Source organism: Rhinolophus hipposideros (assembly GCF_964194185.1).
Source record: "Rhinolophus hipposideros genome assembly, chromosome: 6".
Classification (NCBI taxonomy): domain Eukaryota; kingdom Metazoa; phylum Chordata; class Mammalia; order Chiroptera; family Rhinolophidae; genus Rhinolophus; species Rhinolophus hipposideros.
This window is the reverse complement of record NC_138052.1, coordinates 56,579,885-56,602,175: the sequence shown is the minus strand read 5'-3', so window position 1 is coordinate 56,602,175 and position 22,291 is coordinate 56,579,885. Positions and strand designations below refer to the sequence as shown.

The 22,291-nt window shown below is 35.6% G+C and overlaps 1 protein-coding gene across 2 annotated transcripts in view; it reads right to left on the bottom strand.

The window, feature by feature from the left end:
* Positions 1–796: 796 nt before the first annotated feature.
* Positions 797–22,291, bottom strand: part of PPP1R1C (protein phosphatase 1 regulatory inhibitor subunit 1C) — a 119,306-nt gene continuing 97,811 nt past the window's right edge. For both annotated transcript variants that reach the window (XM_081052532.1, XM_081052531.1), the window contains exon 5: positions 797–9,836. In XM_081052532.1, coding sequence (XP_080908658.1) covers positions 9,822–9,836 — 15 coding nt within the window. In that variant the 3' untranslated portion in view covers positions 797–9,821. The remainder of the gene's footprint in view (positions 9,837–22,291) is intronic.

Below are 22,291 nucleotides of genomic sequence, written 5' to 3'. Positions count from 1 at the left end.
TTCATGCAAAAGTAATTGCGGTTTTTGCAATTATTTTTAACCTTTTTAAGTCGCAATTACTTTTGCACCAACCTAATAGCAGCCAAGTGGGTCACCACTGAAACCATAATCTTCAAATCTACCAGAGAGAACAGAACTGCTAGAAATAGCCATGGTGCAAAAGACACATTCAGATGGAGATGATTGGCAGCACTGGCAGGAATTTATTAAGAGCAAATTGTGTGGCCAGAGACAGGGTGAGAGAAAGAGCTGGCTTTGCCTCTCTCTCAGTCTCTCTCCCCGGTTGCCTTTCTCTTTCCACCTCCCACTGTGCTACAGCTCTTCACCTTTTTGGAAGATGCTCTCGCTTTCTTCCTTTTGTCGAGTTTATTCTGGATATCTCCCTCCATTTTCCTCCAGCTTTCCCTTAAGAGAAGTTAATATGGAAGTGATAATTTAGGGAACTGTTCATTTAATCAAGTTTCAATTCTCTGTGTTTAATTTAATAGCAAATGGGTTAAATTTCTTCTGCTTAAAGTTTTTTTTAATTCCAGTGTAGGTACCATATATATATACATATATATACATATATATATATATATATATATATATATATATACACCTTTGTACACGTACACATATTTTCTATACATAGATATGTATACATGTATATGCACATATATAAACATTCTACACACATATATTTCTCAATTGGAAAAAAAATTCAACATTATAGAATGAAAGAAAAAAGGAGACTTAAAAATTGATTATATACGATGTCAGAGGGGCAGTAGATTGGGGGAGGGGATATCACTTTGTGAGAGATGTAAATGTCTATTACATTGTTCTGTACACCTGAAACTAAAAAAAAATAGATTAATAGGAAGAAAACACACAGATTTATTTGTGATTTAAATCAAAATTTACTGATTTTGGTAATTATATTTTCCCCAAGATATTGCATAAAATTATTTCATACCATTGTACATTTTCCTAGTTTACGATAACAATGCTAAATTTTAATACTATTCTGCCCATAATATAAAAATTATTTTTAACATTTTATTTACATATCAACCAATTTCAGTGAACTACTTCCTATGAAAACTCCATTTATACTGACAATGAAAATGTGTAGCTTGGCCTTGGTGTCACACAGAAGTCCAGGACTTAGTAATATAATTCCTATGTTAGTCATCATTCACCTTTATATCGAGTTTTAATTTTTAGACAACTTAGTATTCTCAAAAGCAAATAAAGGACCCACATAATGTTTAAAACACTCGATAAATATAACAAATAAGTGACAATTTCAAAATAGGAAATCCATGTCCCATTAGGGAAAAGAAGAAAGCTAAGGGCAACATCTAGTTCTATAATTAGTATGATTAGGGAAACAAATCCACAGAATTTATTCTGTGGGGGAAATGTAACAGGAAACCCATCCATTTATTGAGATGCCTTGACAATTTGTAGTCTCTTTTGAAAAATAAAGAAGAAAGAACATTCTCCTGTAATTATAGAGATATTGAACCATCTGTGAGCTATTTGGTTTTCTTTTAAGTTCTTATTGTTTCATTGCTTTGATTTATAGAAAGCCATGTTATACCTTTACTAATATAGGAGAGGAAAATGTTTTCCGTGACCCTCTTAGAGTTCCTGGCTAGGTCTGAAAATTAAACTGACAAAAGCAGATTAGTAGGAAAAAAGCATACAAAATTATTTAATAAAAGTTTTACATGACACAGGAGCCTTCAAAAGGAAATGAAGATCTGAAGAAACAGTTAGACCTGAATATTTTAATGCTAAGATTGATAAAGAATGGATAGTTGTGGAGGAATATAGTAATTTAAGCAGTATGAGATAAGTGTAGTCAATTGGGGGAAACTCAACAAAGCCTGTTTGTTCAGATTTTTCTTGGAGTCTCTCTGTCTTCTGAGACAGAGGATGCTGCTTTCCTGCAGCGTGCAACTTTCATGAGGGTTTTGTGGCCTGTTTCAGGGGAGAAGGGCAGGGGGAAGGTCATGACCTTCCTGCTTCTATTGTTTTCTCGAACTCTTTAAGCTTAAAACATTCAATCTGCCAAGGTGCCATATTTTGAAGTAGCATGTCTTGAAACCCCTCACTACTTTTGAGAAGAATGGTGTTTTGAAATTCCAATAAAAATCATTCCTCCGTATGAGGAGAGCAGCAGCTAGAATGTTCTTTTTGGTTCCTTGTTAAGTAGCATATTGGGTTTTTGTTTTTGCCCTAGAATTTATAGTGTATCCCACAATTGTGTATTTAGGCCTGGGGTAATTATGCTTATTTATAATATTTTAAATTTTTCAACAATACAAAATCTGGGAGTAGTAAGTGAAACTGATCATTCCTCAAATCCTGGTGAGACAGGTTAGTTAGTATGGTTGGTAGGTAAATAGGGGGGTCCCTGGTGGAATAAACAAAAAAGCAGCCATATCCTGAAATTCCAGGTCCTGGAATGTCTCCTTCACTCTAGGACAGAGATATGAGAATACCCCTTGAGGTTAAGAGATAATCGCAAATCTCTTCTGGCCAGACAAAGGAGCAGATCTGATAGATAGGAATGGGTTATTTTGTGATTCCCTTCAGGATGAGCAAACAGGACAAACCTGATGGATGAATTCAATTAGAATGCTCCAACCCCCTTCCCCAACCAGGCAAGGGAAAGTATAAAAGTAAAAGCCTTTTACCTCAGTCACAGGCACCCCCCCATTTGGGACCCACTCCCACTCAGGAGCTGCAACCTCTTCTCCTGACTCTAATAAACTATCTTCCTTTACAACTTTTTGCCTCTCCCTGGTCCGTGTGTCCATTCTTTGGTCTCACGAGACACGATCCCAGCCCACACCCAGAAACAGCTAGCAGATCCAACATTATTTACATTATTTGGGAACTTACGGAAAATATTCCTACTTCACTGGGGGCAGAGGGGCATGGAGACGGGGAAAGACAATAAAAAATAGCCATTGTTAAATTATTTTCATTTTTAATTTTACAATTTATTAGAAGTTAAGAAAAATAAACTACTTAAAAAGATTGTTGCCTTGTTCTTTAAGTAAAGATTGTACTTAAGATTTTTCATAAACTCAGCAATTCTCTCCTTTTTAAAAGATATTAAAGGTTAGTTTTTAAAGTATAGATTTAAACATAGAAAATATTTTTAAATGAGCCAAATACTTGTAAAAGAGTTTCAATTTGTTCCTTTTATTGGTCATAAGTCATTTTAGTTTGAAGTACATTCCAAAGAATTAAAGTAGAACTCAGATTCTTCTTCCCATTCCAGCCTCATTAGCAAAATTATCCCCTATGCTTTAAGTCTGAAATGCAGAAAGTTTAGTTCCAAGTCAATCTATAAGACACCATAAGAGAATATAAAAGCCTATGGTTCTTAAGGAGGATGGTCTTTTCCATCCTAAAAACTATTACAACTTCTCCAACAGATCATAAGCTAATGAAAGGTTTTGTTAGATTATTGGTTTATTTAGGGCCACTCATTTTCTTTGGACTCTAGATTCCTGGTCTATAAAATGAATCCTATCTGTCATACATCTTTAATGTGATTATTAGTTGAGAAACACTGGTGAGCCTACTTTATTAATTGTAAAGAATTGAACAAATATTTACTAGCAGGATCACAGCAGCAATAATAGCTTTTCCACTTTTATAACTCTGGTGCTCAAATTACTAATTGGCATGTAGTAGAGTATCAATATATTTTTATGGAATTATATTGATTCAAGGCCAATGAAATTTGAAAAATAAACAGGAATAAATAAATACAATGGAATTATTTTTTACATAAGGGAAATATATTTTAAAGACTCCCCCCATTGTAAGAGAAGATTCTTATTCCAGAATTAGAAAAACTAAAAATGAATTACTTAAGGTTTACCCAAATTCAAGAACTCCCATTTATTTAGCCCTAGAGAGAAATAAGTTAAATCTAAAAGGAAGAACTTGGCAAAGAGTGTGGCATGAATGATTAAAAATGTATACAAAATGAAGGAATGATTTCTGAAAAAATATGTCAATATTTATATATAAAATATCTAAAGTGCTTCAGAAAGCAATCCAGGAGGGAGAAAATAACACATCATAATGGAGTTGGAGGTGATGGTGGTGGTAGTGTTTGTTTTGTGTTGGTATTTTTCCAAGTTCAAGTAGGAGCACAGCATTGACAAGACAGCTTCTGGTTGTTATCAACCCATTTTGCACCTGGATGAGAAAACGAGAATAACTGACTAATCCAGAACCCAGTGGAAATGTTCCAGAGAATGTAATATTATGTCACATAAATCTCTGTAAAGGGAAAAATCTGGTATGTAGCGCTGGTATGTAGAAAACAAAGCTTGTGTGCTAGGATAGCGTAAATTATCCAATTAGTGACTAATAGGAGGAAATTTTTCCTTGAAGGACTTTTAAATATTTAAAAACAAGGAAACAAACAAACAAAAAAACTCATCACCATTTTTCAGATCATTTTCTAAGGAGAAGTTTTAAAAGATAGAAAACATAACTGGTTACTATGCCATTACTCTTACATATATACGTGTGTGTGTGTTTCTAACTAAAACAATTTTGTTCCGTTGACTATCATACAAGCATAAAACATACCCCCTTTCTCTTCAGAACCTACTGCTCTTTTCTGTCTATTCTCATCTCTTCTTTTCTCCTTTGCTTCTTGCCTGCAGTTCCTGAAAGAAAACTATAGAGGAAAGAAACATAGATCTTAGAGTTGACAGGAGCCTTACAGGACCATGTGGTCACCCCCCATGTTATTCTCCACATTCTACTGATCAGAAAACTGAGTCCCAGAGTGATTAAAGGACTTGCCAAATGTTGCACAGCTACAATAAGGAGGGCACAACACCTTCTTCACGTCATCTTGTTTTGGTTCCTTGCAGGAACTTATCATTCTCTGAAATAACCTCATCTGTTTATTAATTGATATGTATATTGACAGTCTTCAAACACTGGAACATACATCCATGGATTTAAGGTTCTTAACTATTACTACCTGAATCCTCAGCACTTAAACAATATCTAGTAGGCCACAGGAATTCATATAGATTTATTGAATAATGAACTAGAATATTGGTCTCTTGTTTCTAATGTAGATGTTTTTAAACTACACCAAATTATCCTATGAAAAATAGTATAGAATAAGTCAGGCTATCTGAATAGCTCTAACTACAGCCTATCGTAAACATTATCTAATTTCTGCATTTTAAGATGCAAAACTATCTAGCGAGTATTCATGTTTTCAACTCTTTGAGATTCCTAGGTAACCTATGCTTCCTTTAGATGCTACAGGAAAAAAGAAGGTCCCTGAAATGTGTTCATTTGGGAAGCAGACACTACTGACTGCTCAGTTGATAACCATGCTCACTTCATACCTTATGAAGACAACCTTAATTTGGTTGGAAGGTGGTAAGGTTCCTGGTTGAAAATATTTATTTTCTCTAACTCCTTTACATCAAGGGGCAGTCTTGTGACACAGTTCTGGCCCATGAGAGATCAGTTGAGAGGTTCTGGGATAGCTTAGCTTCTCTACCATGGGTCCCTTCCCTTTCTCTTCCCACTGGTCTTTTTGCTTGGAACAGACCAGAAGACTGGAGCAGCAGCTCTCCTGGGACCGTGAAGTTACAACTTTGAGAATGTTAAGAAAAAAGTAAAGTGCTTGGATGCCCATTGGTATCTTGGACACTTTAGTGTATGGCATAAACAAACCTCTATGCCATTGCTGTCTGGGTTTTCTATTATTTACTGCCAAATGCTTATTCTGGATAATAACAAAAAAATATTTGCTGAACATATTCTTTACTCTGTTACTTTTAGGATTCTAGTATGGTAGCATCATATATACCTGGGGTTCACTGTGCTCATTTTCTCATGTTGGCCTCATTGTTACTAAAAGTCAGAGGAAGGGGGGGGGAAATGCTAAGTCATATTTATAGTGTGAGAAACAAAAAACAGTGAAGGTGAAACCAATACCATTTTAATCTTTCTCTCTAGTTTCTTCAAGTTTTCAGGCTTCTCTGAGTTCCCTGTTTCACCTACTTTTCTCTCTAACCCACTCTCATGTACATCTTCATTCTATAGACCAAGTCTCCATTATCTGCGTAAACTAAGTATGAAATGCAGTGAGGGAAGTGCCTGCAGCAGGGTCAGTCCATAGAATGAAGGGGCCTCACAATGTAAATGTCCAGGAAAGATCTTCTCATATACATATATAGCCTCTTTACAAAATGCAATCAGGCACCTACGCATTCATGTTGATTGTTTCATTTAATTCACACACATTGTTGTGTGAATTATGTGAGATGTTTGCAAAGTTTCGCACCTTCATTACTTACAATGTCATTTAAAACCAAAGATGTCAGCCATAATTTTCTGAAGTGCCTCTTCCTCTGATGTTTAGTTCTTCATAATGTTCTGATGCTATGGAATCTAATAATTTAATTTCTTTAACAGATTTCACATTTCGGCAACATAAACATTTTTAATAATTAATATACCTGCTGGAGCTTTGAAGACTGGTTGGTAGAATCCAGGACTTAGAAAAGTCAGGGCATTTTCCTCCCATTCTCCTTCTTCAGAAAAAAACAAAATAACATATGAGCATGAACACATTAAAGTAGTTATTTAGTATTTTTCTTTAAATTGATTTAAAATATACTCACACTTTAAGCTTGCCTCATCCAAAGCAACAATAGCTATAAAACTATGGATTTGGGGTTGCTGATTATGTATCTTTTCTAATATATATTATAATAGTATTTATAAATATAAAAATATTTACTTTCTAGCCAATGTAAAATAATCTGTTTCGATAATGTATAAAACATTGGCACAATTGAATTATAATTAAAAATGTATGGTGAAAACTTTTTTGAAAACAGAAAATAGTCTGAGAATTTTGTTTTTGTAAAGACCTTTACCCTGGACAACTTGGGAAAGAAAAAAGGATTACCAAATTATTGTCTTATGGAAAGAACTCTGACCTATAATGCTGCTCTGTCGTGTCACACTCTGTGCTTCAGTTTCGTATTTTGGGGGATAAAAAAATAATCCCCAATTTATCCACCTGACATAATTTTTCTTATATTCAGTATACAACTAAAGATGATCCTAAAGCGAGTGGCCAGGAGAATGAGAAAAGTTGGGAGAAACCGGTGATGTTTCATCACAGAACAATTAGAGTTCTTTGGCTGGGTTTGGGGTTCAGCTGGAATTATTCAACAGTAAATAAGGTGATTAGTCACTTGTCTGTGATGTTAAAGAGGATCATGAATTAGATAAAGTTTGGAGAGATAGCTCCAGGTCCTTTCTCACTCTAATAATAATAATAAGCATCAATCATTAAATGCTCACTAAATTGAACAAAGCGTTTTATAGGTCTTATCTCACTTAATTTTCACAAAAACCCAATAGGTGTAGGAATGATTGTATCCATTTTACAAATGGAGAAACTGAGTCTAAAATTTGGCAGAGGTTTAATTTGAACCCAGGTCAGAGTGACTCAAAGCCCATCTACATTGTGTTATATTATAAATATGGTCAGGGAAAGATAAAGCCTTTCTTTTGTTTTGATTTGGTCAGAAAGTTTCTTTGCTCATTCAGCCAAACTGAAGCCAAGTTGCCTTCTTGAAAAAAATGTTGTCATAAACTCTAAGTACTGTGTGAAAAAAAAAACTGAAAAGCCATGATCTCAGCTGGTTTCCTTCAAATTTCTGAGAAAGCCACCACATTTCCCAAGGACAACTTATGCTTTTAATTGTGATCTCTGTGTTTTGAGATTAGAGATCAGAACAGAAGAAACTAACATTTTCTAAGGAAAACTTATGCTTTTAATTTTGATCTCTTTGTGTTTTTAAGAATGGAGAACAGAACAGAAGAATCCAGAACCATGCTGTTTATTTCCCAAATGATGTTACAAAATCAGCAAAAGCTTTGGAATCCTTGAAAAAAAAACCACACACACACATTTATAAGTTTCTCTTCAAGGAATGGGAAGGGCGATTTTAGTTTTTAGGACCTCAGGGTACTCAAATAATCTCAAGGGGTATCAAGATGTTTTCCAAACACAAATAATTTAAAATCATTTAAAACAAATATGTGCCTTAATCAGGTTTTAAGCAGAGTGAAACTTAGGAAATCAAACAGACACAAGCAGGTGGTCTAGAAAGTGTAGTGTAAAACTGGTTTAAAAAAGAAAAACGAAACAACAAAGGCCAAAGGGAGGAGAGGAGGAGAGAAAGAAAGGAAAGAAGGGAGAAAAGGAGAAAGAGAAGAAGGAAGGAAGGAACTTGGGACTAGAGTACTCATTCATAATTGTGACACTACTTATCAGTGTGTTTTGCATTTATTTTCTTGGGGAAAATATACTAAGGAAAACGATTATCTCTAAAGTATTGTCTTATAAACTCACACATTTAATCTCTGTATTGTAAAACATTTAAAATTAAAAACAATAGTTTTATTTCTTTGAACCTTGATATTAAGATCCCACAATGGAGTTCATGTTTGATTTTTTTTCTTCCTGTCTTAATTTCTCTTTTTACTGACTTCTGAGAAATCTTTTCTTTTTTTTCATTCATATAACATTTGAACCTTACTAATATCATCAATGTAGGAACCAAACTGGGCATTCCTTTATCCTCACTAAATTTTCACATTGACTTGCCATAAATAATTAACATAGTTCAATAGGCCAGTACTTTGAATTATCAACAGCTATATTTAATAAATATATACTGTCTTAGAAAACCTGGCTTTATACTAATGCTTTATCTTCTCTGCCAATTCTATAGGGGAGAAATTACCATCATTTGCACAACCCTCAGCAAAGTGCCTTCCTAGATATAAACTCATAAAAAATTGTTGTTGAATTAATGAATGACTATAGGCATGAATTAATGGAATTTCTTATTATGTGGTAATAGAAGATTTATAAAATGCTAATGATTCATTAAAATGCAACAGAAAATAGCTCATATTTCAAATAATGGCCAAAAAAGTTGCAGGTGAAATTTTGCTTTTTTTATTTTAGATTTAGCATTTTTATTCCTTAATAACTAGTAGAAATTCTGGGAAATCGCTCTCTCACAGTTTAGAAAATGAAGAGAATTCTGTGGTTCTTTAACCAGTAATATATTGATGGAGGGAAAAATATGTTTAATATCTAAAGATTAACATATCGTGGTGTTTTGAGTCAAGAAATCTGGCATTTTTTTCATCATTTTGAAATGTAATACTGTGTACAATTCCGTATACAGAAACATGACAAATACAGATCTTAAAAGTTTCACTAAATATTCCTCCTTAAGTTACACCCAGACACACATTCATGTCTAGATGTATTTAATATTTATTTTTTACTCTTAAATTGATGATATTTACATTTGACCTTAGAAGGCAGACTGTATCAATAGAACATCAGGGATTAAGCTCGGCAGTATTAAAGTTAGAACATTCACATGTTTGCAAATTTCTATGTCATTAAAAAGAAAAGTCACTGTAAAATAAATGCTTGTTTGTTATTTGTAAGTGATATGGAACAATCTGTACTTAGTTCTAAAGTTCAATCAAGAAGCCTTCCCAGGAGGTGTATTATCACTACTGTACAAGTGTGGAGAGCAGAGATGGAGAATGCTTCTGGAAGTCGAGCAGTGACATTCCATGGGTTATTCAGAAAAGTTAATAGTTCAGTTACTCCCAAGAAGCCTTCTTGCTGCAGACCCATAATTAATGGTCCCACTGCTCTTCTCTTTCATTTACGCCTTCTTCTTCTTCAGGGAATGCTGATTCATTCTGGCCTTTCAGATGCTTAACCCCTGAAATTACAAAAGTTAGGCTCAGTTTGAGTGAAATTTATTTCTAGCAGATTCACTGCTTTCCTGCAAGAGATAAAGAAAATGAGTGTAAAGTTTTCACTGGTACATATGTATTTTCTCCAAGAATCTCAACAATCGAATCCTGTATAAACCTTTTCATTCACTGAAGAATAAAAACACACCCAGCCAAATTTCCATTAGAGATTGGCTATCTTTTATAATTTCATCTTCTCCATTAAGAATTGTATCACAGCCTGTTAAAAACCTGTTAACTGAAAATCAGCTCACAGGCTCTTATTGTAATTCTGATATGTCATTTAGTTCAAATATTTTTTTTGGCATCCCTGAACTCTATTACAGTGAGAACCATTGAAACCCCTAGGAACAAAGGGGCTATGTTTGCCATTTCTGTAACTTGTTAACAATAAAAGAATCACAATATTGTTATTAGGAATAGGAACATACCCATTTGATTATGAAACTTCTGTATTCAAAATTCTTCAATTACTTCCCCCATCACCTACAGAGAGAAAAAACATAGGCACACCTTTGCCTGCTGTACGGGCTTAAATGATCTGGCCTCTCCCTCCCTATTGGCTTCATTTCTCACCAGCCCTTCCTGCTTCTACCTTTTACAGTAATTTACTCTTTAATATTACAACCTACTCTTCCACATTCCCTGATCACCCCAGGCTCCCTCAAGCCTCCATGCTTTTCTTGTTCTATTCTCACTGACAAATAGCTTCTTCCTATTCACCCACCTGATAATCTCCCACTCATTCTCTGGTCTCAGCTTGGTTTCTTTGTAAAGGCTCTCTAATTCCCCAGTAGACTTACCTACATGTTTCTCATATTTCCCCACTATTCTTGAATCACTTTTTCTTGTATCAATTATCTTATAGAACTGCATTTGCTTACATATTTTTCTCATTAGAGCAAACTTCTTGATGTCAGGATTATATAGTTTCACTTTGTGGTCCCAGGCGCAGTGCTTGGGGAACAGTAGGAGCTCATTAATATTTATTGCATAAATGGTTGATGGAATTAATGGAGTACAAACAATTTGGTATATGTTTTGGCCATTCCACGATAATATACATTTGGATTTTAAAAAAAAATTAAGTTTAGAGTATAAATCAGAAGGCAACTACTACAATCATATCATTTGGGTCTGTTCTGTTAAAACATTATACTAGCTGTCACTCGATACATATAATGATGATTAATATGGGAAAATTTATACATATTTTACAAAATTGGTTTATGAAATTTTTCGAAGTATTACTGAAAAACATACCAGTTAGAACTGAAAAACGAAAGCAAATCACTGCTCATGTTTGCTGTGAAACAAAGAAACTGAAAAACAAAACAAAACAAAACAAAACAAAACAAAAACCCAAGTGTGGATTTGCAAGTACTGCAGTTAGCAAGTCTCAGAGTGCTATTTGGCAAAGAATGACAACCTTGGGCTTGGTGGATTATCTTGCAAAAATATTTGATCAGTTGTAATAATATTTAAATACTTTAATTTGATCTGCAAACACATATCAGTCACAATTCCTGTTGACCCAAAACTGTAGGAAGACATTTGTTATTAACAAATGAAGCTTATTTCGTATTATTACAAATTACATGGGGAACAAAAGAGGTTTAAATGCTAAGGAGAAGGGAAGGGAGTTCAAAGTGCATCCAATGAATCACTCTGGCTAGACTCTTACATACCTGAGTTACTAACCTCAAACCTCAAAACAACTCCATGAGATAAATACCTGGATGGTAAAATTTAGACTCTAAGAAGATAAGTGAATTGTTCAAGGTTATAAGGATAGTGTAGTTTTAAAAGAAGTTCTGACACATCCTAGTCCCTCGGTATATACTGATTGACTGACTGAATGAATGAAGGAATGAATGAATGAGTCAAAATTCCACTGTCAGGAGATTCCAACTTATTTTCACCTTTACCTTTTTAGATGCTGACCTAGACTTCCCTAACATTTTCTAGGATTTATCAGTTTACAGCACCTATTAACCTGGCTCAGATGATCTTGGGTCTCCCTCTGAAATAGTAAAGCACTGTAATCATTTGGCTGTGTGCCACTCTGTTTCCTGAACTGGGATTGTCCATACCTCCCTGGGTTTGCAAAGATTCTATTGCCTCCAGAGCTCATCCCTTTCATTCACAAGGTGACTATAGAGTAAGAAAGTTGTGTTCAAGACAATTTTCTTTACATTAGGTTTAATATCTTAATGCCAACATTGATGTGTGTATATAGGGGTTGGTTAAATGTTTTAAAAAAATCAATAACCAAAATGTCCACCTTATTAAACCATTAATCAACTTCCCATACTTGAGCATAGGTCTACTTGCTTATCCTGATCCACATTTGATTTATTTTATTATAGTAATGGTCACAACATTATATAAGGAAAGACTTTTTAAAATTAAAATCACTCACTTGGGCAAACCTTAGAAGGTGCCGTTCTTAGCCTTATTTGACTGTGACTAAATATTTCCAGGTGAAAGGTTTTGATGAGGCAGGAGTTAGTGACATATCACAGAGCTGTTCTGCAGAACATCTCTACAGAACCACAAATTCTTTGGCTCCCAAAGCAGTTTACACTAATGTTACCTTTCCATTGGATAATGGATGGACGGTTAATTTGTGTTTTGATTTTTTTCCCCTATCAGCAGTATTTACTTGGTGGTAGGTACAATAATGCTGAGATTAAAGTGTGAAGTCTGTGAGGACTGTCTAATAATCTCTTTCTCCCTACCCTGTTCCTAGCTCCAAACACACATATACACTTAGTATTTAAATTTTCTTTGAACCTTCCTTTGATGTATGAGTAATCTGGAGGTAGAGGAAAATGACTTTGTCTGGGTGTGTTGATGAAATTCTCAGAACCTCCTCTGCCAAGTGCTAATGAGCATGTGGGAGAACACCCACCTGCACAGGCACTGACTCTCCATACATTGCAGGAGACCACCTGGAGCCAGCACAGACCTGGCCAGCCCTGCACCCAGGGTAGAAGACAAAGGGCTCCCAGTAAACATAATGGAGGTTCTCTTCTCTGTAGCAAAATGAACACATGGAGAAGGAGATCATATATAAGACCAGGACATGCAATACGAATATGTGAAGGAATGAAAAGAAAAATAGAGTTTGAGGCAAGAAAGCAGACTGAGCAAAAGAAGTAAGGAAAGGGCAGCCTGTTGGCTCAGTTGATTAGAGTGCAGTGCTCATAACTCCATGGTCACTGGTTTGATTCCCACATGGGCCAGTGAGCTGTGCCCTCCGCAACTAGATTGAAGACAATGACTTGATTTGGACCTGATTGGTCCTGGAAAAACACACTGTTCCCGAATCAAATTTTTTTTTAAAAAAGGGAAAGAAATGTGTTGCCTCCAAACAGAACATAATATTCACGTGCTTCTCCAGTCTCTAGAACAGGAGGTTAAATGTGAGTTGGATGAAGTGATGAAGTGACTGAGTCAAGAATTATGAATAATGAATCCATAGAGGGAGGCTTATATTTGGCAAACCACAGGTCAATTTGGTTTTCAATAAACGTGGAGGAAAAAAGGCAGATTTATTATATTTGTAGATGACATGAAACTTGGAAGAAGAGATGACATAATGAATGACAATATTAGTATTTCAAAAGGTTTCCAAGAGCTGGAAAGATGGCCTAAGCAATTAAGGTAGAGATCAACAGCGAGTTATGTTTCTGGAAAGATTATTTTGGTTCTAAAAAAAAGAGAATCAAGGCAACCTAGCTTGATTATAGTTAGAGGTTTCAGGCGACCACAATTTCAACATGACCCAGTAAAGTCACCTGTTTCTAGGAACTGAGCTCTTGGTAGTGTCAGTGACATTCTTAAGAGCAGAGTCAGCAGTTTAAGAGAGGGAACTACTCTAATCATGTGTTAGTCAGACCTTTCCTGCATCACGCTGCCTAATTTTGGTTTTGTGTTTCAAGAGTTCCTTTGAAAAAGGTAATTGGGATTAAAAGTAATCTTACAAAATCACTTTTCCAGAAGAATTGTATGTGAAACTGGAATATTTAGCATAGAGAAAATAAAGAGAGGAGAAAAGAGGCTGCCACAGAATTCCTAAAAGACTGTAAAAAGAAATAAAATTTATTTGTGTAGCTCCTGAGAGCAGAAATAAAGTAAATGGCTGACATTTATGTGGTGAGGGCCAATCACAGCTCAATATAAAGAAGAAAATTCCTAAACTTTTTGTTTGCCCAGCAATGAACATGTGAATGAGCTCCCCATCACTGTGTGTGTTCAAGTCGAAGCTAAATTTCAATCTCTGAGGTGAGTTATAAAAGAAATCCTACACTGAGTAGCAGGGTAGACCAACAACCTCACTTACCCTAAGATGCTATTAATCCATAAAGGAGACCTTTTCTTTTTTTCTACTGAAAAATTTGCTCTGCTGTGAGTACTCTAAGTTACAAAAAGTAATTATAACTTCAAATGGCATAAGTGGCCCAAATCTGCATTTTAAAACAAATTCACATTGGGAATAGCAAATGTAAATGGATTCTTTTTTTTTTTTTTTTTTCAACCACATACTTTAGACCTTAGAAATCATTCTAAAGCCCTCTAAGGAATCTGTGGGTGGATTACAGAGAGCCTTTGACCCCTTTTGGAATTCTATTTATAGTTGTATTTGTGCTTTTTTGGGGAAGAAGGTCCACAGTTTTCAGCAGAATTTCAGAGGGGTCTCTGACCCATAAATAATTGTGAATATGAATCGTAGTCTAATCTCTTGAGTTTAAAGATAAAGGAACAATTTCAGATAGCAAAGTGACTTGCTTAAATTCATACAGCTATCATTGGCTGAACTGGGACACAAACCAGTGCCCCTAATTCCTATTGAGGGCTGTTCATCTGAGCCACCAGGACTCAATCTTCCACTGTCATTGAGCTTTCTTAAAGTTAAAACCTGAAGGAAAAAAAAAATAATTAAAGTTTATTGGGGTGACAATTGTTAGTAAAGTTACATAGACCTGAAGGAAAATTTGATGACCCAAGATCACGAGGCCCTATTCACTATCAAATTCTTTCAAAGAACATTACATAACCAATAGATTAGATGTAACTTTTCAGTTTTTGGTGGCTTTTTGTTGTTGTTGCTGTTGTTGTTGTTGTTTAAAAATAGAATTTAGAATCAAGGAGATGTGGAATTGAACCTTGCCCAGGAATGTTCCCAGAATAGAACCAAGTTACAAATAATGTTCAGATGATTAGAAAAGAAGCAGTCTTTCTCTCTGCTAGGCTCAGACCTGGGCCTGGACTCTGGAAGATACAGAAATTATATCACGATCTAGTCTGGGAGATGAGACATTGTAGCCATCAAGCAATATGAATCAAACATAATAAAGCACCCCCCACACTATGTATGAGAGAGACACAACTACAAATCAGATGAGGATGTAGGTTAAGGGGTGATGGTGTGCACAAAATGAAGTTCATTCCGGGAAGACGTGTTATGAGCCAGTAGAACAAATAATGCATTTGGAGAGTTCTGATATGGGCAAGAAGAGCTCCAACTCAGGAGACAGTAATTTGGGCGGCCATTTATTGAGCAATACACTGGTCAGATTAAGGGAATGAGAAAATCTGATTTCTATATGAGAAAACTATTTGCAAAACATTAAATTTCTGAAAGCCTACTATACACAAAAGAGTGATTTCAGTGGCCCTAGAAAGATGGTTTTCTAATGGTTCCTTGTGTATGGACTCCAATTTTTTTCAAAATAATCATGCTAGATATACTTGAGAAATATAATTCAACCTATGAAATGGTACAGCAAAACTCCTCAATAAAGGCCCATCATCTCTCAGATTAAAAATGAGTTTTACATTTCCCAAAATGCTTTCACATATATGTTGTTTAATCTTCTTGTCATTTATTTGTAATGAATAGCTATACATTAATACACTGAGGGTCACAGGGATCAAATGACATTGATTTCATTCCAAAGCTAAACACATATCATGTCCTGAACTCACTTTAAATCGATCCCTTTCTACTTTATTTGAAGTAAACAATATATACACAGCACAGTTAATCTCTGTTCTAATATGGTGACTGGTCAGTTAAGATAAACTGCAAATAAATACACAATCATTTCACTTAACTCCCTATGATTTAGGGAAGCATTTCTCTGCAGGAGAATCAATGTGTCATATGCTTCGCTCTTCATAATACATGGGAATAGGAGCAGCATCTTTATTTGATATTCATAAGTATTATATATTTTGTCTATATTTTTATGTACTATATATTTTACCAAAGCTGGTGCCCAAGAGTAAGGACTTGGGGAAAGATTTAGCAGTAAATCCTGAGAAGAAGGTAGGGGAGGAGGTATACTTACATACTATTGTTAGAAGTGTGAATTCAAATAAAATCTTTGGAGAATAATCTAGTCTCACTTACCAAATGTAAAGTACCCACATCTTTATGAGTCAGTCTGTGGTATATGTATAAGCTTTGCGAGGATCCTGTTACCTGGATTAGGATGAGACTCACTTTGATAGACCGAATGCCTCTTTTGCCCTCTACACTCAAGTACCTTTCTAATATCCCCTTTTTCTTCTAAGCTAATGTGTTCTCCATGAACTCTGAAGTAAAGTTAATTTTTTAAGCCTACAAGTAGTGAAACTAAATGATGTTGGGCAATTTCACTTTAGAAAAAGACAGAATGGCTCCCTAACCTGCAGGAGTTGACTGCCATTGATTGAATACAATAGCATGTCTAAAATAAAGACTGCATCCATCAGCAAAAGTCAGTGGTTAGCCTTGAAAGCACTAAGAATAAAATAACGAGAGTTGCATTTACAGGCACTAAAGCAAATGCTATCTGTGTTTTTTTAAGCATGTCCACAGGAGGATGTCCTGTGCTGGCATTTTAGAAGGCTCTGTCTTCCCGGCAGTGTACTTACCTATTGAAGCAATGGTAACTACAGGATACCTTAGCCTGATGCCAGTGTATGCCCAACCACATAACCAAACCATCCAGCTCTGACTCTAAGCCCACCAAGAAACCTTACACTAACAACAGAGCTTGCTCGCAAGAAGAAAAGACCCTGACTAGACTTCAGGATAGCTCATGGAGCTATCTGGGAGACTTATCCCAGGCAAACGGAACAAGAATTGCAAAGGCTTTAAGTATGGAGCATATCTGCCATGGTCAAAGAAGAGCAATGAGCCTGGAGTATCAGGAATGAGGTGAATGATCTGAGTAGTAAAAGATAAGCTCAGAGAGATAAATGCAGGCAGAGTGGTGGAGGAGTCTGACCATGTATGACCTTATAAGGACATTATAAGAGTTTGGGCTATTATTCTGGGGAGTCATCAGCAGATTTTTATTATGTTTTTTTATTTTTTTTAAGTGAGGAGCAACATGATCTGATCTACATTTTGAAAGAACCGCTCTAGGGTATGGGATTTAAGGAGCTCTTAGAAGTTACCTAAGAGCTTTGTTCTAAAACCAAGTAAAAAGCTGAGCAAGCTGTAAAAAAAAACCAGCAATTCTTCTTAGACCCATTAGAGAAGTAAGGTCACAGAGCAAACCCCTGCCAAAATATAGAGAGACAGACAAGTGAATACAAAGAAACACATACCAAATCAATTTCTGGAGCAAAAACCTAGCAGGAACCAGAGCCAGGGTAGAAAAACTTAACTGTAATTGATGAATAGATAGAGGCTCAGTGTGGACAAGACTGAGAGACTAAAAACTCTGGGATGGAGGAAGAAGCCATATAAGGCCCTCACACTTTTGTAAATTTTACTTCCTGGAGCTCTATTAGTTTCTCAGAATGAAAATCTGAGAAAAATCTCCTCAGCTCCTGACAAGAGTAACAGTGGCCATTTTCAAAAACAGAATTCTGTTCTTCTTAACAAGGTTGTTTCTCAGGAGAAACTATTTTAGCACAGCCTAAACTTCTGAGGTTTTATCAGACACTAACATGCCTGGAGGAGAGAAATGTCCAATTCCACCCCACCTCAAATTATTCTGTCTCACCTAAAGTGGGGAGAGGTATGCTGAGATGCTCTGGTGAAGTTCATAGTTCACAGGCACAGGCTCACTAAAAGACCAACACTTAACCATTGACTAAAGAACATTTCTTCCCCACACTTTACAACTACATTACTAAAGATCTATTTACCACATTTGCTTTTACCAGCACATCATGTTCACCTTTCCACAAAAAATTACAAGGCATACTATAGGCAAAATACAGTTTGATGAGATTGAACAAGCATCAGAACCAGAGTCAGGAATGTTGGAATTATCAGACCAGGATTTTTGTAAAACTATGATTAATATGCTAAAGACTTTAAAGGAAATAGTAGATAATGTGCAAGAACTGACAGATAATGTAAGCAGAGAAATGGAAATTCTAAGGAAAAATAAAAAAACACTAGAGATCAAAAACACTGATGAATAAAGAATGTCTTTGATAGGCTATTTCATAGATTCGACATGGCTGAGGAAGAATATCTGAGTTTGAAGATATGACAATTGAAACTTCTAAAACTGAAGAACAAAGAGTAAAAAGACAAAAATAAAAATAGTATATGCAAGAATTGTGGGACAGGTACAAGAGATGTAACATACATGTAATGAGAATACCAAAAGACGAAGCAAGAAAGGAAGTAATACTTGAAGCTTTAATGACTTAGAATGTCTCTCTAATTAATGTCAGACACCAAACCACAGATACAGGAAGCTCAGCTAACACCAAGCAGGGTAAATGCCAAAAGAACTATAGCTAGGCATATCATGTTCAAACTACAGAAAATCAAAGATGAAGGTTAAAACAAAACAAAACAAAAAACAAAACAAAACAAAAAAACCTGAAAGAAGCCAGAGGAAAAATCTTACCTACAGAGGAGCAAAGATAAGAATTACATCCAACTTCCCCTCGGAAAGAAGAGAGTAGAGCCCGTTGCGGTGGAGGCAATATGGGCATGTGCTCAGTGTCGGAGTGAACCCAGAGGCCTTTGCCCAGGCACTGCACTCCAGCTTGAGCAGAGAGTTTGCCTGAAGGATGGCATGCAGAACAAGGAGGGCGGGGAGAAGTCCTTCAGTGCACACTCCCAGGACAACTTGCAAAGTGTGGGCCAGGACCTATACTATTTTAGATTACCAATCTAGACTCACTTAGCAGTTATGATTATGAAATTTCACCTAGTTGAAGAAAACGTGCAGTAAAGATGGTCCATAAACTTAGCATATCTAAAACCTTATCTTGATTCTGCCCCTGGTTTTCAAACAAACAAACACAAACAAGAATTTGACCCCACCAACCTACTCTTTTCCAAATCTTTTCCATTTTAGTTAATAGAACATTCTTAGGCCCAGTATACTCATTGCCTCCTCTTGTTCCTTTCATGCTCTTCTTCTAATGCATGGCCAAATTTACATTCAAAACTATATCCCGAATCTCATCAATTCCAGCACTATCATCTCAGTCCTGTCCATCACTAATCTCTGCCTAGGGGTCCTCAATAACCTTCTAACTGGTCTCTCCACTTTTTTTCCTTTCACTTGACAGTTAATTGTCCAAACAATTTACAGAATAATCTTTTTAAAAACAAATCAAATTACAGCACTCTGATGAAAACCTTTGGTTACTTCTTATTATCTTAACAATGAAATTCCAACACCTCATCATAGACTCATAATCATTAAGATCCTTCATGATTAGTTTGTCTATTTTATGACCTTATCTCCTTCAACCTTCTCCTCACTTGCTTAGCTACATTGGTCTTTTACATACAGGCCTTATACAGACTTATACACACAGGGTCTTGTCCTCCTCCATTCCTTCCACTGGATTCCTCTTCCTCTGACGGACCCACATGCCTTCTTCCATCATCTCCTTTGGCCCATCAGATCTCTGCTCAGATGTTATCTTTTCAGAGAAGTCTTCACTGACCATCCTATCTTATTCCCCATGTTTCTTTTCTTTACTTTATATCAATTTACCATGATTTATCTTATTCTTTCCTTCCTGTAGAGCACTTATCACTCCTTGGTGTTATATTTATAGACCTGTGTTATGTCCTTCTCACTAGAATGCTGGTACCATGAAATCAGAGCCAATATATTATTTTATTCACTGACTTATCAGCAAAGCCTAGAACAATGCCTGAACATCATAGAAGCTCAGTGTATTTTAAGTGACTGACTCAATCTCACTTTCGTTAAAAATATTTCCTATTCAAAGTACAAAAAAATTTTCAACCTCATGAATTTTTTTCAGATGAAAGACCTTCTGCCCAATCAATTTAAGTCACATCTTCTATGATAAATAGAATAGGGTACGGTGTTTTTGGTTTGGAGTTAGTTTTTTCTTCTCAGTCTCCTACACTATTTTAGATTACCAATCTAGACTCACTTTGCAATTATGATTCTGAAATTTCACCTAGTTGAAGAAAACGTGCAGTAAAGATGGAAACAAGAAATAGTACTTTCCCGAGTATATAATGTTGCTCTGATCACCAAACAATTAATTAATTTGGGCATATGGCTTTCACAATATAAGTTATGTAAATGAATTTGATTAAGTATTTTGGTTCCTTCAGTGATTCTCTTGTTATTTAATTTTTTTTTAATTGGAAAGTGCTAATCCTGATGTGTTGGTAGATATTTAGTCTGAAAATCTGCTCAGCTCTCTCCATATCCTATGGCTGTTTTCCTCTACTTTCTCAGAGGAGGGTATCAGCTTGGTTGGCTTCTCATTACCAGCTTTCTGGCTGCCAGGAAGCTTCTGAATGACAATATTGTGCGGCTGCTGTTCATCCTCTGCCTGACCCAAGGACATGGAGTTCACATTCTGAGCCTTGCAACTATTATGCTTTGACCCTGCTTTTCTGTTCAATTTACCATTGTTCTCTCAAGCATTTGTGTTCACAGGCAGTTTTACTTTCTGACGACCCCTTTACATAATAGTAATTCGTTGCATTGACATGGGGCTCACTGACCTACTTTCTTTGATTTGCTGCCCAACAGTTGGTCTGTTTTACTTGTCGCCCACATGTAAAAGCACAATCTCTCTTCTTTTTACATAGACCTTTAACAAACTCTCCTTGGCTGAACTGATACCATTTCTTTTATTTCTTGTTATTTCTTTTAAAATGTTGATTTTATTAAGAATATTTTATGCAAAGGAGCAATTACATACTCAAATTCTACAAGAAGTAGCATTTTTATATAGTTTACATGAAGAAGGAAATATACTAACATGAATTTTTGCTTAAAATAATAATTTTCTGTTATTTCTAACCTATAAATTCAAATGTAATAACTAGGGGGGAAAATGCTTACTTGCCTAATATACTTAGTTTCTTAATACATCAGTATCACTTACCTAGGAATATTTTTTTAGTACCAAATTGGAACACCTCCCCACCCCCAACCCTCTTAGACATTATAAATTAATTGCTCTAAAATCATGGCTTTTGAATTTCCAAATTTTTCTGTTGAAAGGGAAAACAATCTTCAGTGTACATAAACTGCCTTCAATATACAAAAATTTACAACCACTTTTGCACTAAAAAATTTCTAAAATTATTAATAAAAATCAATGTAAGGTTTTCAAAATCCCCTGTTAAATTTTGTTTAAATTCATAGTTTGAGACGAATTCTCTTAAAGTATGTTATAGATTATTATACCTCAAAGGATTTGAAATCACTTCAACTTGTTCCCCAAACTTCCTCTGTACATAGTCTACTTACCTTTTCTTAGTTATTTACTCTATTTCTCCCTCAAATAATAGAATCTATTTTGAGAAAAATATATACTACTTTGAGAAAAAAAGTACACCCACACACACACACATACACACGTTGCCCAAGGTTGGACAATTAAGTTCACAAACTTGTTGCAATGCTGTTGCTAACCATTTTTTGATATCAGAGGGATTATTCATTATGAATTTGTACCAACTGGACAAATAGTTAACCAAGTTTACTGTTTGGAAGTGCTGAAAAGGCTGTATGGGAAAGTTAGACGACCTGAACTTTTCGCCAACAATTCATGGCTCTTGCATCACGACAATGCACCAGCTCACACAGCACTGTCAGTGAGGGAGTTTTTAGCCAGTAAACAGATAATTGTATTGGAACACCCTCCCTACTCACCTGATCTGGCCCCCAATGACTTCTATCTTTACCTGAAGATAAAGGAAATATTGAAAGGAAGACATTTTGATTACATTCAGGACATCAAGGGTAATATGACGACAGCTCTGATGGCCATTCCAGAAAAAAAGTTCCAAAATTGCTTTGAAGGGTAGACTAAGTGCTGGCATAGGTACATAGCTGAACTTTTATGGCTGAAAGATCTTTAAAAGGTAGTATTGAATTTAAATAGCAGTCCACATGCCTCCCAACACACATGCACACACACACACACATCATCACCA